General features: G+C 43.3%; 1 protein-coding gene across 4 annotated transcripts in view; it reads right to left on the bottom strand.

Moving 5' to 3' along the window:
• CACNA1S (calcium voltage-gated channel subunit alpha1 S) overlaps window positions 1–17,275 on the bottom strand; it is a 1,015,758-nt gene that overhangs the window by 607,024 nt on the left and 391,459 nt on the right. For all 4 annotated transcript variants that reach the window (XM_044287793.1, XM_044287791.1, XM_044287794.1 and 1 more), the window contains exons 16-17: window positions 1,608–1,701; window positions 347–416 (exon numbers count right to left, since the gene is read on the bottom strand). In XM_044287793.1, the coding sequence (XP_044143728.1) occupies window positions 347–416; window positions 1,608–1,701 (164 nt within the window). The remainder of the gene's footprint in view (window positions 1–346; window positions 417–1,607; window positions 1,702–17,275) is intronic.

The following is a 17,275-nucleotide window of genomic DNA, read 5'->3' as shown; positions in this document are numbered from 1 at the left end:
ATTTGAGATGGGTGGCAGTCCAGATAGCATCTGATCAGGTTTTACATGGAGTCCTATTGACAGATCACAAAATTCTTCTTTAGTAAAGGCATAAAACCATTTAATTAACCTGAACTGTAAAATCATTCTTTCATAACTAGTATTTAGGTAAATTTTAGGATGATATTTCAGAAAGTTTATAAACTAGATGGCATTTTGTATAACATACTAAGGATGAAAAAGATCATACTGCAAAAGAGTCAGTGTAGATGAAACTAGGTAGAACCATGTGGTTGTAATGTCTTCACATTTGCAATAGAATTGTTTTTAAGACTTTCTAGAAAATGTATTTAAGAAAATGTCTTACCTGGAAAGTCTGCAGAAGGATAAGGATCCTTGATTTCATTTACATTTGATTCAAATTCATCTATCTTTAGCTGCAAACAAATGGGTAAGGAACACCTTTAGCATGACAACATAAGGTATTTAATGCAAATTAAACCATAAAAAACGTAAAAGTGTATGTTGGTTTATTTACTTATGTAAGGGAGTCAGTCAGAAAGAAAGACTCCATTAAATAATTTAATCTACTAGACTTGTTACTGAAAAATCACCTGTTCAGGGTTCTGAAATGAAAGGCCCTTTGCGCTGAAATCTTTGCCAGAATTACACCTAATTTGGGCATATTACTGTTTGATAAATGGACCCGCACCATGAAGCTGTATGCTGGTCCCTGAAACAAGATGTTCAAGATGCAGGTGTGGCCCTGCATATTACTTGCTTATGTGATACTTGACTTTTTCTTTTTAAACTGGAGGAAACTAGTCCAGCATAGGAAATTAACCCCTAAAAGTAACAGTTTTATTGGTATACCTTAAAAGGATACTACTAGGGTCCACTATACATAACATCCAAAAAATATATAAAGAATTAAATGCAACTGATATTCACATCCAGCATGTAATAGTAAATAGCCTGGGGTCAGGGAATAGTTATCCCTATACCTACCCCTATCCTAAAACCTCAGCCCAGGGAGGACTCCTGATGGTGGAGGCCCCCTGTCCACGTACCTAGACTGCTACCCCTTACAATTCCCTACAAGGGTGCGGAGAGGAGATGGCACTAGATTACCCCAGGTTAAGGTGAGGATAATTAATGTATCAATATATAAAAAAATCAGCTGGATCTTTATATATATTGATAAATTAATTATCCTCACCTTAACCTGGGGTAATCTAGTGCCACCCCCTCTCCGCACCCTTGTAGGGAATTATAAGGGGTAGCAGTCTAGGTACGTGGACAGGGGGCCTCCACCATCAGGAGTCCTCCCTGGGCTGAGGTTTTAGGATAGGGGTAGGTATAGGGATAACTATTCCCTGACCCCAGGCTATTTACTATTACATGCTGGATGTGAATATCAGTTGCGTTTAATTCTTTATATATTTTTTGGATGTTATGTATAGTGGACCCTAGTAGGATCCTTTTAAGGTATACCAATAAAACTGTTACTTTTAGGGGTTAATTTCCTATGCTGGACTAGTTGACATAATTGTACCCCATCATATCAATGTTTATTGACTTTGCTGGAATTTGATAAACTGGAGGAAAGCCTGAAAATGTTTCTTTACCTTAGCTGTTGTTGGTATTCCATCCCCCTTGGCTTTTTGTTCTAATTTCTTCGCTAATAACAGCTTTTCTTCTTCAGACTTATCTGGCTGTGATCTAAAACAAAATACAGCTTATTAGTATTACAAAGAAGAATAGATACCACCCGGGGGCTACCATCCAAGGGATCGGCATGCAGATTATACCTGTACTTGTCATCGTTTCAAATAGCAAGTACAGCTGGAGCCAAACAACTGCTAGCAATCTAAACAAGGCTAGGTAACACCTGTTACACTGGTAGTCCATGTACACCACATCCTCAATAATTCCTTCCTGTGGACACAGTTGCGTAACCATCAATGGGTCCCAATAGGTCGCTGTCTGACCTCCGTACATACCATGAGCTGCCTTCCCTGATCTTCAGACTTACTTTGAACTGCATGAAATCTGTCTGGCTTGACCTTGACTTGTCCCTGACTATGGTTTTGCCTGACCACTCAATGTTTCACACCAGTGTCTCTTAACCCCCCTGCATCATCTGTACACTATATTTAACAAACTACTTCAAGTGGTAGCACCCTGCTGGTTCCCCTGCAGTGGAGTTATATAGTTAATACAGTTGAAAAAATACATAAGTCCATCAAGTTCAACCAAGGGACAAGTGGGGACGCGAATCCCAAAAGGAAATTAAACTAAGATTTCTACACATTTTCATAAGCATCAATGTTGTTTAATTTTAAGAATTCATCAAAACCCTTTTTAAAGCTGTACACTGTTCCTGCTGTGACCACGTTCTGAGGAAGTCTATTCCACAGATTCAATGCTTCTGGAGACTGAACTTTTCCTTCTCCAGTAGAAGGCAGTGCCCCCTTGTCTTTTAAGGGAATTTTACATGGAACAGTTTTTCACTGTATTTTTTGTATGGCCCATTTATATATTTGTATAGGTTAATCATGCCCCCCCCCCCCCTACACATCTCTTTCCAAGACTAAATAAATTAAATTATTTTTTTCGTTTTTTTCATAACCAAGACCCTCCATACTCCTTTAGTTTAGTCGCTCTCCTCTGTAATTTTTCCAGCTGCAGAGAGTCCTTTTTATGGACTGGTGCCCTGCACTACACTGCATATTCCAGATGAGGCCGCACCAACGTTTTGTAAAGTGGTAACATTACATCCCTGCCCCGCGAGTCCATGCCTCGTTTAACCGCCTCCTGACCGCCTAAAGCAGGATTGCGGTCCGGAGGTGGTCGATTTGTTCTACCTTGACGCGGTGGCGCGTCATCTCGCAAGACGCGAGATTTCCTGTGAACGCGCGCACACAGGAGCGCGCGTACACAGGAACGGGAGGTAAACTAGTTAATCTAAAGCCTGCCAGCGGCGATCATTCGCTGTCAGGCTGTAGATGTGATTTCTTTTAACCCTTGATAGGTATATCAGATGCTGTTTTGTTAACAGCGTCTGATATACCTGCTACCTGGTTCTCTGGTGGTCCCTTTTGCTTGGATGGACCACCAGAGACAGCTCTGTAAGTAGCACCAAACACCACTACACTACACCCCCCACCCCCTGTCACTTATTAGCCCATTATTAACCCCTGATCACCCCATATAGACTCCCTGATCACCCCCCTATCATTGATCACCCCCCTGTAAGGCTCCATTCAGACGTCCCTATGTGCTTTGCAGATCCGCGGATCCACGGATCCGCAAAACACATATGGACGTCGGAATGGAGCCTTACAGGGGGGTGAGGATCCGCAAAACATGGACACCGCGGATCTGCAAAACATGGACAATGGCAATGTGCTTTCCGCATTTTGCGGACAAGAATAGGACATGTTCAATAGGCACTACAAAAAACGCAGTGTTCGCCCGATCAGGCCTGATCTTGTGCGCACACTTGCGTTCAGTCCGCCCCACCGCAGTGACAGAAATAATTTTTTTCTGATCACTGCAAAAACAGCGCTGCGGCGCTATAAAAAGATAACTTTTAAGGTGCATGGCGAGTTCATAGAAGAATTTTTTGGGCACAAGTTAGCAGAAATTGATATTTTTGTTTTTTGTTTCATATTCCACTAACTTGTGACAAAAAATAAAATCTCACATGAACTCACCATACCCCCATATTTTTTCACTAGTATTGACTGTTAGGTATTAGGATAGTTTAGGCCCCTTTGTTAGGTAATTAGCGTCGGTTAGTGCCCAGCCCACCGCACCGCAGTCACTGATTAGCGTATCGCTAATCAGCATTGGTACTTTTATAGTATCTGTAAGTGATCAGAACTGATCACAGTTAGATTTATAATAGTATTAGTGTCATCTTAGCTCGCCCTCCACCCAAAACGCAGTGTTTGCCCGATCAGGCTTGATCGGTCGCCCACACGTGCGTTCACCCATGCCCGCCCCTCCGCTGTGACAAACATAATTTTTTTTTTAATCACTGCACAATCACTTTACAAGCGCTGCGGCGATAAAAAAAAAATCAGTTTTGATATTTTTTATCAATCGCAGCGGCTTCCGGTACTTCGCTAGCCTCCCATTTGTAAGACAGGCTTGCTTTTTTTCTTGGGTAGTCTCAGGGAATACCCCCTAAATTTAGTTGACCAAATGGCAAGTAAGGGGTATTCTTCTGAAGAGGCCTACAGGCTTCTGACCCAGTCGGATGAGGAATGGGAACCCTCATCTGCTAAATCCAGCGGGTCAGAATACGAACCTGTAGAAAGCAGTGGCAGTCTGACCCAAAGTTTGGACGATGAGGTTGAGGTCCCTGATACCACCAGGCGTACCCGGCCCCGTGTTGTGAGACCACAGGGCCACCTGGAAGGCCACCTACATTCAAAAATACAATTTCTTTTATACCCTGCAAGGGAGACACCCACAACAAACATACATTAACCAATAACACAAACCCACATAACATCCTCCCGTCTGCCTGTGATATAATTATGGTACAATGGTTAACATAATTATCCCAGGCAGGACAATACACAATGTCCTCTGTCCTAGAGACAACCGAGGTGTAATTCCATTATCTCTCAGGACAAAGGGAAATCGCCAATACACACGGGGAGACAATAGGACAAACATAACTTACTCAAATATACAATGTCCCACTCTTTACAATACACATAGACATTTAACACATCCCAAAATGGCACAAATTAGACCAGGAATTCAAAAGTTAGTACAAGTCTCTTTGGCCTAGCTGTACTCATGGGTTTTCTGTCCAAAACCGGTTCTACACAGTCTTTTGTCCTGGAGACAATTGAGAAGTGATCCACTTATCTCCCAAGGACAGAGGCCAGACTCCATTAGCCACATGGTAGCAAAATACATGAACTTATATAACTATGCCGCTATTGCATAAAACCGGTGCATACAACATGGGACCGTAATCACATGGTAAGAGGCCTCTCCAAGCACTGGTGGCAACCTCAAAAGAGGGGATTTTGTCACATTCATTATCCCCAATTTATAAAACAAAATAGTTTATTGTAAAACTACTGTGCCTTAAGAAAGTATCCACCCTAACAATAATCTTTTCCTGTTTTGTTATTTTGGGGTGTTGTTTCCATTTGATGTACACAACATACCTATTACTTTGAAAGTTAAAAAAAAAAAATTTACTGTGACAAAAACAATACTTAACCCTTTCAGACACAGATAGTTTTCACCTTCCTGACATATCCTCATTTTCCAAATTCGACATATGTCCCTTTATGTGATAATAACCTTGTAATTCCTTTTGTTATCTACATGATTCCAAGATTGTTGTTTGTGACCCACTGTACCTCACATTAGCAGTAAATTTGGGTTGACATGTTTTAAGCTTATTTAAAAATAAAATCCCAAATATACAGAACATTAGTAAATTTGAATTTCTCAGCTTTTAAAACAGATAAGTGATACTTCCCAAAATAGTTATTAAATAAAATTTACCATCATCTTGTATATGCCATTTTTAGGATGTAGACAGCTTAAAATGTTATAAGCTATTTTTCCAAAACATAAGAAACACCCCTTAGAAGACCCCAAAATGGAATCTACACTTCTCAATGAATTTATCTAGGTGTGTGATGAGGAGCATTTTAACCCCATGTCATGACCATCTATAAAATAATGGTAGTCTCAAGTTCAAAGCTGTAGTGGATGGTGAGATATGGAGCCTGAAATTCAAAAGTTTAAAACATTGTTACACTTTTTCTCGTCAGTGTATGTGAAATGTTTTTGAGTTTCAGGTGGCAGAAGGTGATAAGGGTTTGGATGTTCAGTTTGAAGGACAGAAGTGAATAGGATGAGAGGTGGGAGGATATTTCCAGGTGTACATGCTATTCTAGGAGTTTTGACGTAAAAGGAAGTGGTGATATAGTATTACCATAACATAACATAATAATTCTTAAAATCCCAAACATTCTGCATGTAGACGTTTCAGCATTTTACTATAGACTTTAACCCTTAGGATACCGGAGGTTTTTTAGTTTTTGCATTTTTACTTTTCTTCCCTATATTCCCTATATTCCCCATATTCCTTGAGCCATAACTTTTTTATGTTTCCGTTCACATAGCTGTATGAGGGTTTATTTTGTGCAGAACAAATAGTTATTTCTAATTCTGCCATTTAATATTGCATACAATGTAGTGGGAAGTGGGGAAAAAATTCCAAATGTTGTGGAATTGGAAAAAAATACGCAATTCCTCCACCGTTTGATGGGTTTTGTTCCCATCGCAAAACTGACCTCTGCCCTTCATTTTCTGGGTCAGTATGATTACAACTATACCACCTATGTATAGGGTTTTTTAAATGTAAATAGTGTCAAAATAAATGTAAACTTAAAAAAAAAAAAAATTTACATCACCATATTCTGACCCCATAACTTTTTTATATTTAGAAGCAATAAAAAATGGCAAATTGGCCATTTTTACCCTTTTTTCCGTTACGCCATTTGCCGTATTACAAAAATATTTGTATATTTTAATAGTACTGGCTAGAGGTGAGCGAATCGGAGTTGACAAAGTGGAATTTCGATCCGAATTTCAGGTTTTATTCGATTCGCACCGAATCTGATTTGCCTTGAGATTCGTGGTAACGAATCACATTTTTTCAGAAAATGGCTGCTGCATGTGTGAGGATCACCCATAATGCCATGCATGCAGCCAATCCACAGCCACCCAGCCCTGTGATGTTACAACCCTATAAATAGCCTCAGCCATCTTAAATTCTGCCATTTTCTAGTGTACTTAGTGCAGGGAGAGACTACAGTAGGCTCTAGGGACAGTGATAGAAAAAACTTAATTGTGCTAAAAAAACTATTTACAAATGCAGGGAAAGATTATTCAAGGGAAAGGATAGGGAGGAATCATTCCACAGCATTTATATTAGACAGGGTTCAGTAGGTGATGTTACAACTTGGGTAATAGGATAAATCCTATTACATCTTGCTGCACTGACTGGGTACCCAAATTATACAGCTCTGCAATTCCAGCAAACCATTCTTATTAGGGTGCAAGTGCTATTAGATACAGGTATTAACAGGGTGTATTACAAGGAAATATTTCTATGTCTTATTTTCCCTTGTGCGGTGCAGTTATATATTCTAAAGCATTTTTTGGCTTGTATTAGTGGGAAAAAATGGGCTTATTAGCCGTTGTGTAGTGAAGTGCCAAAATTCCAGCCCTTTTTGTTGTGTATTAGTAGCAAAAGTAAAATATATTTGCCGTTCAGTGGTGCAGTTATATGTTCTAAAGCCTTCTGTGGCGTGTATTAGTGGAAAAAGAAAAAAATATATTTGCAGTTATATGTTCTAAAGCACTTTTTGTCATGTAATAGTGGCAAAATAAAAATATATCTGCCATTCAGCTGTGCAGTTAAATGTTCTAAAGCTCTTTTTGTTGTTTAATAGTGGCAAAATAAGCGTTAATTTTAACATAAATTTTTTTCCCTTTGTTTTTATTGATTAAAATTGCTACCAAGACAATTAAACAATTAACCCATCCCCTATAAAGGGACGCCCACTCTTAAACCAGTGCTTTATCAGCAAGTACACAAACAAAAATAGGGTGGGAAATTTGTGTGCTGCTGTTAGGACTAAGGGAAAACAAATTTACGTTAAAATTAACGCTTCCCTTACGTCCTAACCAGCAGCACAAGTGGGGACCTAGCAAGGAGCGACAGACAAATTGGGAGGGTTCCCCCTTTTTTTTATGAGAGGGTGGCACTTAGAATGGTACGTCCAAATGCCACTCCCTCAGAGCACCTAGAATCTAGGCGGTAATGCATCATAAAAGGTAGGTGCTGTGGGAGATCCAAGAGGCTGCAGCACAGATTTGTTCTAGTGGGACCAAACTTTTCTCCGCATACGAAGTAGATACTGCCTTTGTAGAGTGGGCAGTGACAAAGGATGGAGGAGCCAACCCCTGGGCTAGAAAAGCTTCACGGATTGCCTCTTTTACCCATCTACTCAAAGAGGGTTTAGAGGCCTTTAGACCTTTGTTTTTCCCTAACAAGGACAGCAGGAGGTGTTCGTATCTTCTGAAGTCCGCAGTTCTGTTCAGGTAGATTCTGAGATTTCTTGAAATGTCCAAGGAATGGAGGGCTTCTTCCTCTGGAGATCAGGGAGAGGGACATAAAACCGGTAAGGTGATGGTCTGATTTGTATTTGTAAATGATGGTACCTTGGGGACAAAGGTCGGTAGGAACCTCAACAGAACTCTGTCCTGGAGGAAGAGGGTACAAGGCTCAGCGGCCGCTAAGGCCTGCAGTTCTCCAATCTTATTGGCCGAAGTGGATGTAGGTGCCATAGGGCCCACGGAACCGCTTCCGCAGATGCTGACATGTGGCCTAACATCTTCATGAGTGTTCTGATGTGACCTTCAAAGATAAAAATCTAAGGTCCACATTTTCCAAGGGTTCAAAGGGGGGAGAGGATAGCCCCTTCAGAACCACAGATAAATCCCATTCAGGAATAGGTCTCAAGATTCTAGGTTTTAGTCTTTCGGCTCCTTTGAGGAACCTCTTGAGTAGGGGGTCTTGAGCTAAAGGTCTGCCTAAACAGGCAGAAAGTGCACTGGTATGAACTCTGAGCGTTGACGGGCTTAGACCCTTGTCCAGGCTGTCCTGCAGAAACTGTAGAATCGCTGAAAGAGGAGGATCTGAGGGTACAACCTCTTTATCAGCACACCACTGAAGGAAGATTTTGTATATCCTTGAGTAAGCTTTGTTGTAGACTCCGCCCTGGAGTGTGAAATGGTTCTTAAGACCATAGGCGTGCGCACGGGGTGTGTCGGGTGTGCCTGGGCACACCCTAATCACACCCCTGTGCTCCGCCTCCTGCACTGCTGCAGTGCCGCTTGAGCCCCGGCTGCCAGCCCCGCACTGTCCGCACAGTTTCAACATACATCGACTTCACTGCTCCTGCCTCCTGTGCTCTGTGACTCCGTCTCCCGGCAGCCGGCCGCGTAATGTCACTCACTCCGACGCCACGTGCCTGCTCCGCCTGCTTCATTAATAAAGTGGGAGGAGCAGGCGCGTGACGGAGTCAGTGACGTCACGATACGCTGCCGCCGGCCACCTAGTTTAAATGTTTGAAGAGAAGAGCCTGCCTGCCCGCCCAGTGCCCATGCCCTCACCCTGTGCGCACGCCTATGGCCACGGACCAGACCTGACATAAGATCCGTCACTGGCGGCAGTGGCCATAAGATGACCACAGGAGACTGAGCACTCCAGCAGAACATGCATGAGCATGGGTTCATGCTCTAGCAGAACAAGTAAGGAGTGCTCTTGCAGAACAAGTAAGGAGCAGGGCTGGTTGGATACCTGCAATATGTCTGTGATATGCCACAGTTATCTACAAGGGGATAAGTGCCACAGAGCAGAGCCGGTGAGAGAGCTGCTAAATAGATACCACTAAGTGGTTCTGCACCAAAATACTACAAATAAATAGGGGAATCTGGTTTAATGTCCCTAACCTATCAAACCCAGAGAGGAATAATAATATATTTTGAAAGACTGGGATCTCTTATCTAGCAAAACTGAACTTTTAATATAAATTGCTCATAAAATAATAAAGGTGATATACGGTATTTACAGTGTGAATATATATATATATATATATATATATATATATATATATGTTGTAGGAATATATAACTGTATATCACTGAATAATTGTCCTACTAAAACTTAACTTTTATATTAATATTAGTTAAAATTAGTCCCACAAAAGAGTCTTAGATACTGTAACTGCATATATAAGATAGACTTATGCACAAATAGACACTGAGTACACAATTAAGAGTACAATTTGGACTTTGTAGTCACCACGGTTTGATGTGTGCTTTGTGGAAATATTTTGTGCCAGGGCGGACGTATTTGCGGTAGAGAATCGGCAATATCCACAGTTGTATATGTCTCCACTGCAGGTATAATGAAATAAAGGAAAAAGTGGTACTTGGGTCACTGGCTCTCCATATACAGGGAAGGTAGGTTACAGGGAGAAATATATCCCTAACCAGCTAATATAGCCCTGCCTGAAAGCGGAGAGGTCTCCCGCCTATATGCGGGAGAATCACCCCCAGAGGGAGCGACCCCACTTATCGATGGCTGACCCTGTTAATTCTCACCCTGGAAAAAATCTCCCAGTGCCTGCACAGCCAAATGTTTAAAGAATTATTATCCCGACGCGTTTTCCTCCGGTAAAAAATATCACCGGATTCATCAGGGGTGGGAGATTTTTTCCAGGGTGAGAATTAACAGGGTCAGCCACCAATAAGTGGGGTCGCTCCCTCTGGGGGTGATTCTCCCGCATATAGGCGGGAGACCTCTCCGCTTTCAGGCAGGGCTATATTAGCTGGTTAGGGATATATTTCTCCCTGTAACCTACCTTCCCTGTATATGGAGAGCCAGTGACCCAAGTACCACTTTTTCCTTTATTTCATTATACCTGCAGTGGAGACATATACAACTGTGGATATTGCCGATTCTCTACCACAAATACGTCCATCCGCCCTGGCACGAAATATTTCCACAAAGCGTACATCAAACCGTGAGTGGTGACTACAAAGTCCAAATTGTACTCTTAATTGTGTACTCAGTGTCATTTGTGCATAAGTCTGCCTTATATATGCAGTTATCTAAAACTCTTTTGTGGGACTTATTTTAACTAATATTAATATAAAAGTTAAGTTTTAGTAGGACAATTATTCAGTGATATACTGATATACGGTATTTGTTTAAGGCCCCCTGCACACGAACGCGTGCTTCCCGTTGCCGCATTGCGGACCGCATTTGCGGATCCGCAATACACGGGTGCCATTCCATGGGAATTCTGCATCACGGATGCGGACCCATTCGCTTGAATGGGTCCGCAAATCCGGAGATGCGGAATGGTACAGAATGGAAGCATGGAATGGTGAATAATGATTGTGTACCCTGCCACTGTGAAAAAGAAAAACTGAATGTGAATACTAGCTGGAGTCCTGACTGTCCCAGTAAGTTGGTAATAGATTAAATAGTACTACAACTTGACACAAGTTTAATTACAACACTTACATAAGGAACGGCGGGGTCTTACAATAGTTTCCGGCCTCCACCCCCTGTTGGGGGTCAGTCACTGTCAGGGACACTGTTATGGGAAGATATCTGTGGATGATGACACATATATAGCACAAGATGCTACTGTTGAGGCCACCCATAACAGTGTCATCCACAGATCCCCCGCATCTGTGTCAGATTCCACACAGATGCCCCCATAACAGTGCCATCCACAGATATCCCCTTAACAGTCTATTAAAGGGATATCTGTGGATGACACTGTTATGGGGGATCTGTGGATGACACTGTTATGGGGGGTAAAAGGAAAAAAGACCGGCACTCGCGATGATGATGAATGTTGCGTCAACAACGATGATGAACAACGCAACATTCATCATCATCGCGAGTGCCGGTCTTTTTTCCTTTTACTGCAAGTATTGGGACGTCTACCCACTGACTCGTGCACCGCGTCCATCCAGCAGTGCCGACCCTTCTCTACACAAGACTGTTATGGGGGGATCTGTGGATGATACTGTCTTGGGGGCATCTGTGTGGAATATGTCACCTTATATAGGGGATCTGTGGATGACACTGTTATGGGGGGGATCTGTGGATGATACTGTTATGGGGGATCTGTGGCTGACGCACTGTTAATAACAGTGCATCATCCACAGATGACCCCATAACAGTGCTATCCACAGATATCCCCTTAATAGTGCATCATCCACAGATGCCCCATAACAGTGATATCCACAGATGCCCCATAACAGTGTTATCCACAGATGCCCCATAACAGTGGCATCCACAGATCCCCCATAACAGTGTGTCATCCACTGATGCCCATAACAGTGTCATCCACAGATCCCCCATAACAGTGTGTCATCCACAGATCCCCCATAACAATGTGTCATTCACAGATCCCAATAACACTGTGCCATCCACAGATCCCCATAACACTGTGTCATCCACAGATCCCCCATAACACTGTGTCATCCACAGATCCCCCATAACACTGTGTCATCCACAGGTCCCCCATAACACTGTGTCATTCACGGATCCCCCATAACACTGTGTCATCTATAGATCCCCATAACAGTGTGTCATCCACAGATCCCCCATAACAATGTGTCATCCACAGATACCCCATAAAGGTGTGTCATCCACAGATTCCCCATACCAGTTTGTCATCCACAGATCTCCAATAACAGTGCACCTGCGCACTGTGGAGAGACTGAAAGGAGGGGAAGATCCCTTGAAGCAAGCAGAGGACATAGAAACATAGAAACATAGAATGTGTCGGCAGATAAGAACCATTTGGCCCATCTAGTCTGCCCAATATATCTGAATCCTATGAATAGCCCCGGCCCTATCTTATATGAAGGATGGCCTTATGCCTATCCCATGCATGCTTAAACTCCTTCACTGTATTTGCAGCTACCACTTCTGCAGGAAGGCTATTCCATGCATCCACTACCCTCTCAGTAAAGTAATACTTCCTTATATTACTTTTAAACCTTTGCCCCTCTAATTTAAAACTGTGTCCTCTTGTGGTAGTTTTTCTTCTTTTAAATATGCTCTCCTCCTTTACCGAGTTGATTCCCTTTATGTATTTAAAAGTTTCTATCATATCCCCTCGGTCTCTTCTTTCTTCCAAGCTATACATATTAAGGTCTTTTAACCTTTCCTGGTAAGTTTTATCCTGCAATCCATGGACCAGTTTAGTAGCTCTTCTCTGAACTCTCTCTAGAGTATCTATATCCTTCTGGACAGCACAGCAGATGACTGAATAGCTTATTTTGTAAGTAAAATATTTTATTATAGCATTTAAACTGCTTCAAACTCTAAAGAAAAGTTTTGGAGAGTGTTTCTCTCTTTCTCAGGTCTGAAGCAATACCGAGGAAGAGAGGAAAACTCTTGAAGTATTAGGATAGTACAATAAAAAGGTATCCCTGCATACAGCAATACTCTCATATGTTGTAATCTTATTTATATATACTTATTTAGTTTTTTTCAGTAGTATGATTAAGTGGTGAAAATTATTAGTGCCGCCCATTTTTGACTGTGATATATTATGTGCCCCCCCATATATTGTTTCTAGAGTCACCACTGCGCAGAGGCGGAGTCACAGCAACGCTAGGGTGAGGCCCGGCCTGTGTGTGTATGTATACATACATACATACTTGAGTGGGGCTTGTGTGTTTGTACTTTAGGGTGCACACCCTAATGCAATAGGCAGTGCACGCCTATGCTCAAGACCTCTGCAGAAAGCCCTCTAGCTTCTAGTAGGGACCTGTGAATCTCCAGGCTGTCAGATTGAATTTCCTCAGATCTAGGCAGGGGCGTGTGTCCTGATACACAAGGTCCTGCGTTAGGGGAAGTCTCCAATATGTGCCCTGACTCATCTTCATGAGCTGGGTGAACCAAGACCTCTTCGGCCAGAATAGTATTATCGCAATGACCGGGGTCTGGTCTTGCTTTATTTTCGTCAATACCCTTGGTATCATGGAAATTGGAGGGAATATGAAAGCCAGCCTGAACCTCCATGTTATGGACAGAGCGTCTATCACCAGAGGATTGTCCTCCTTGGCGGAGCAGAATCTGTCCACCTTGGCATCCAAGCGGGTCGCCATCAAGTCGATCTCTGGAGTACCCGACCGGAGAGTCATCTGGGTGAAAACGTCTCTGTTCGATGAACATTCGCCTTGAACTGACAGACCCCGACTCAGCCGATCCTGCAACTACGTTGAGATTCCCTCTGATGTGAACAGCCGAAAGGTGGGATAGACTGGTTTCTGCCCAAAAGCAAGAATAAAACCAACTTCCTGGAGGAGAGATTGAGACCTTGTGCCTCTCTGTCTGTTGATGTAAGCGACTACCGTCATATTGTCCGAGCGGACTCTTACCGCCTTCCCGCGGATAAGAGGAGCAAAGTTGTAGAGAGTGAGACGAACTGCTCTCAATTATCTCAAATTGGATGAGAGAAGCCTCTCCTGCGGACTCCAGGTACCTTGTACTGGATTCTCCTCCAGATGGCCTCCCCAACCTACGTAGAAGGGAGGCGTCTGTGGTCAACGTAATCCAACAAAGTTGAATCAAGGATCTGCGATCTGACAGGTTCCTCCATTACCTGAGGGAGGAACGGACTTCGGTAGACAGGGAGTGCGTCTTGCCCAATCCTTTGGGGTTGTGATTCCAGACTTGCTAACACTTCTTTCTAAAGTGGACGTAGGTGCCATAGGGCCCAAGGAACTGCTTCCGCAGATGCTGACATGTGGCCTAACATCTTCATGAGTGTTCTGATGGATACCCGCCGAGGTGCTATGAGGAACTGCGCAGCTCTTCCTTCTTCTCTGGAGAGAGGGAAAGGGTCATCAGTTCGGAGTCTACAAGAAACCCCAGGAACATCCTGGAAGTAGATGGAGCGATCTCTGATTTTTCACAATTTATGAGCCAGCCCAAGTGCTGGAGAGACTGAAGAGCCAGCTGAAGATGAGATAAAATAACGTCTAGAGTGGCGGCTTTTAGAAGCCAGTCATCTAGGTATGGCACGATTTCTAGCCCTAGAAGCCCGAGTTGGGCGACATCCGGAGCCACAACTTTTGTGAAAGTGTGGGGAGCAGAAGAAATGCCAAAAGGCAGCACAGCAAACTGGTAATGTTTTACTACCCCTCTTATGGAGACCGCAATTCTTGTAAATCTCCTGTGAGCTGGGTGAATGGGGATATGAAGGCAAGCATCCTTCAGATCTAAGGTGATCATTAGATCGCCGGGGTTTAGTAAGCTGATGAGTGATAGAATGGTCTCCATTCTGAAGCGCTTTGGTCTTATACACCGATTTAGGTAACACAGGTCTATGATCATGCGCCAATCACCCAACGGCTTTGGGACTAGAAAAACTGAGGAGTATACTCCCAGCCCTTGTTCGCGAGGAGGAGCTTCCTCTAGGGCCTTTTTTTAACATAAAGGAGGACAGAATCCTCTAAGATAGACTGTTTGGTCTGATTTAGGGTTCTGGTTAAAACTAATTTCTCTTGGGGAGGGGGCAGAAAATCTATTTTGTACCCCCACATAATTATTTCTAGGACCTACTGGTCCGGAATATTTTGCAGCCAGGCCTGCTGAAATAAACTTAGATGACTTCCAACCGGAGGGGAACTGAAATTCTGAGCATCGCACAGATGATTTGGAGGGGAAGGTAAGCGGGAGAGTCATAGATCCGTTTTGCGGTCCTTTCCACGACCGTGACCCCGTCCGCGTCTGGACGACTCCTGACGTCTCTGAGACCTTGAGGGGCCCTGAGTTCTAGAACTTCTGGGCCTACTCTGGCACCGAAAGGATTGTTGGGGGAGGGACTTCCCCTTTTTATCCGCCAGGCTCTCCATTATCTTATCTAATTCTGAACCAAAGAGTCTTCCTGGTTCATATGGTAAACCACAGAGATTGAATTTGGAGGCGTTATCGGCAATCCAGGGACACAACCATAGGGGCTGCTAACTGGCGGAAGAGAGAGTCATGCCTTTGGCGGCTAATTTCAGGTGCTGTGTGGAAGCCTCACACAAAAAGTCAGTTCCAAGGAGTAAGGTCTGAACTTGAACTGTTCTAGCACGTCAGTTCTGGAGACTTCAGATTCCAGGTTCGACTGAATTCTGAGAACGCGGGACCGAGAACGCGGAATAGCTGCAGCCTCAGAGTGCACTCGGCACTCTGATCTAATGGATTCTGAAGGTCCTCTTAGACAACTTAGAGATCACCATATCGACCTTCGGGAGGCGGTACCCACAGTTCTGATTCCAACTCCTGGAGAGGAAACATCAGTTTAAATCTCTTTGTGACAACTGGACCTTTTTCAGGATGCTTCCATTCAGTTAACATAAGCTTTTTTAAATCTTTATCCACTTTAATGGCCCTTGGCCCCCTAGAGGTGGTGGATGGTGAAGCTTCCCCTTGCTCAACATCATGATCCCTTGTGTCTTCTCCATAGGAAAAAGATAAGTGGCATAATCTTTATCAGAAGAGGAGAAGGAACGGTCTTCAACCGAAATGATGTCTTCAGCCATAGGTACAGGACCTGGCGATGACACTCTGGGCCTCTTAGAAGAAAGGGCACTCTTGATCTTCATAATGGAATTACCCATGAATTCCTTCATTCAGCCGAACATGTCACCCATCGTGGGTTGCATAAAGGACACCTATTGAATTCATAGGAGTCCGGCATCAGCATCTCGCAGTTGGCACAAGTTAGGTGCTTCTGTTTATGGGAGGAATTCCCATGCTGGTCATCATTGGGAGACGCCATCTGAAAAAACAACTTGGAAAGTAGTTTAGAATAGACTCACTGCAGGCAGAGAGGGAGAGTCTGGCGTCTGCAGAGCTTTTATAGCTAACAGACCCTCCCCCTAGCGTAGCTCCGCCCCAGCTGGAAGTGACTCACTGTCACTACATTATTTACTTATAAAGATAAACCAGAAGGGCCCCCCCTTCGATTATATATGTAAATCTGGGGCAAAAATACAAATGTAGGCACAGCAGGGCCGAAGCGCGGCTAAAACAGCCGCCTAATATACGTGCACCGCTGACCCGGAAGTCATCATCTGACGCACTTCTGAGTATGGCGCGCATACGCACGAAACGCCAAGTGTGGCAGCCGGGACCTGTCCTACCAGTTTCACAGGGGAGAACTCCCCACTTGTGCTGCTGGTTAGGACGTAAGGGAAAAATATATTTGGTGTTCAGCGGTACAGTTATATGTTCTAAAGCCTTTTGTGGCTTGCATTAGTGGCAAAAGAAAATTATATTTGCCGTTCAGTGGTGCAGTTATATGTTATAAAGCCTTTTGTGGTGTGTATTAGTGGAAAAAGAAAAATATATTTGCCGTTCAGCGGTGCAGTTATATGTTGTAAAGTCCTTTTTTGCGTGTATTAGTGGCACAAAAAAGAATTTGCTGTTCAGCAGTGCAGTATGTTCTAAAGCCCTTTTTGACAGGTATTAGTGGGGAAAAAGAAAAAGGGCTTATTAGCCGTTGTGAGGTGAAGTGAGAAAATTACAGCCCTTTTTGGTGTGTATCAGTGGCCCAAAAAATATTTGCTATTTAGCAGTGACGTTCCATTGTACTGCAGCTAAGAAAAAGAATACGACTTATTAGCCGGTCTGCAGTGAACCAAC

The sequence above is a fragment of the Bufo gargarizans genome, chromosome 3, assembly GCF_014858855.1.
Source record: "Bufo gargarizans isolate SCDJY-AF-19 chromosome 3, ASM1485885v1, whole genome shotgun sequence".
NCBI classification, from domain to species: domain Eukaryota; kingdom Metazoa; phylum Chordata; class Amphibia; order Anura; family Bufonidae; genus Bufo; species Bufo gargarizans.
This window is presented reverse-complemented; position numbering and strand designations above follow the sequence as displayed.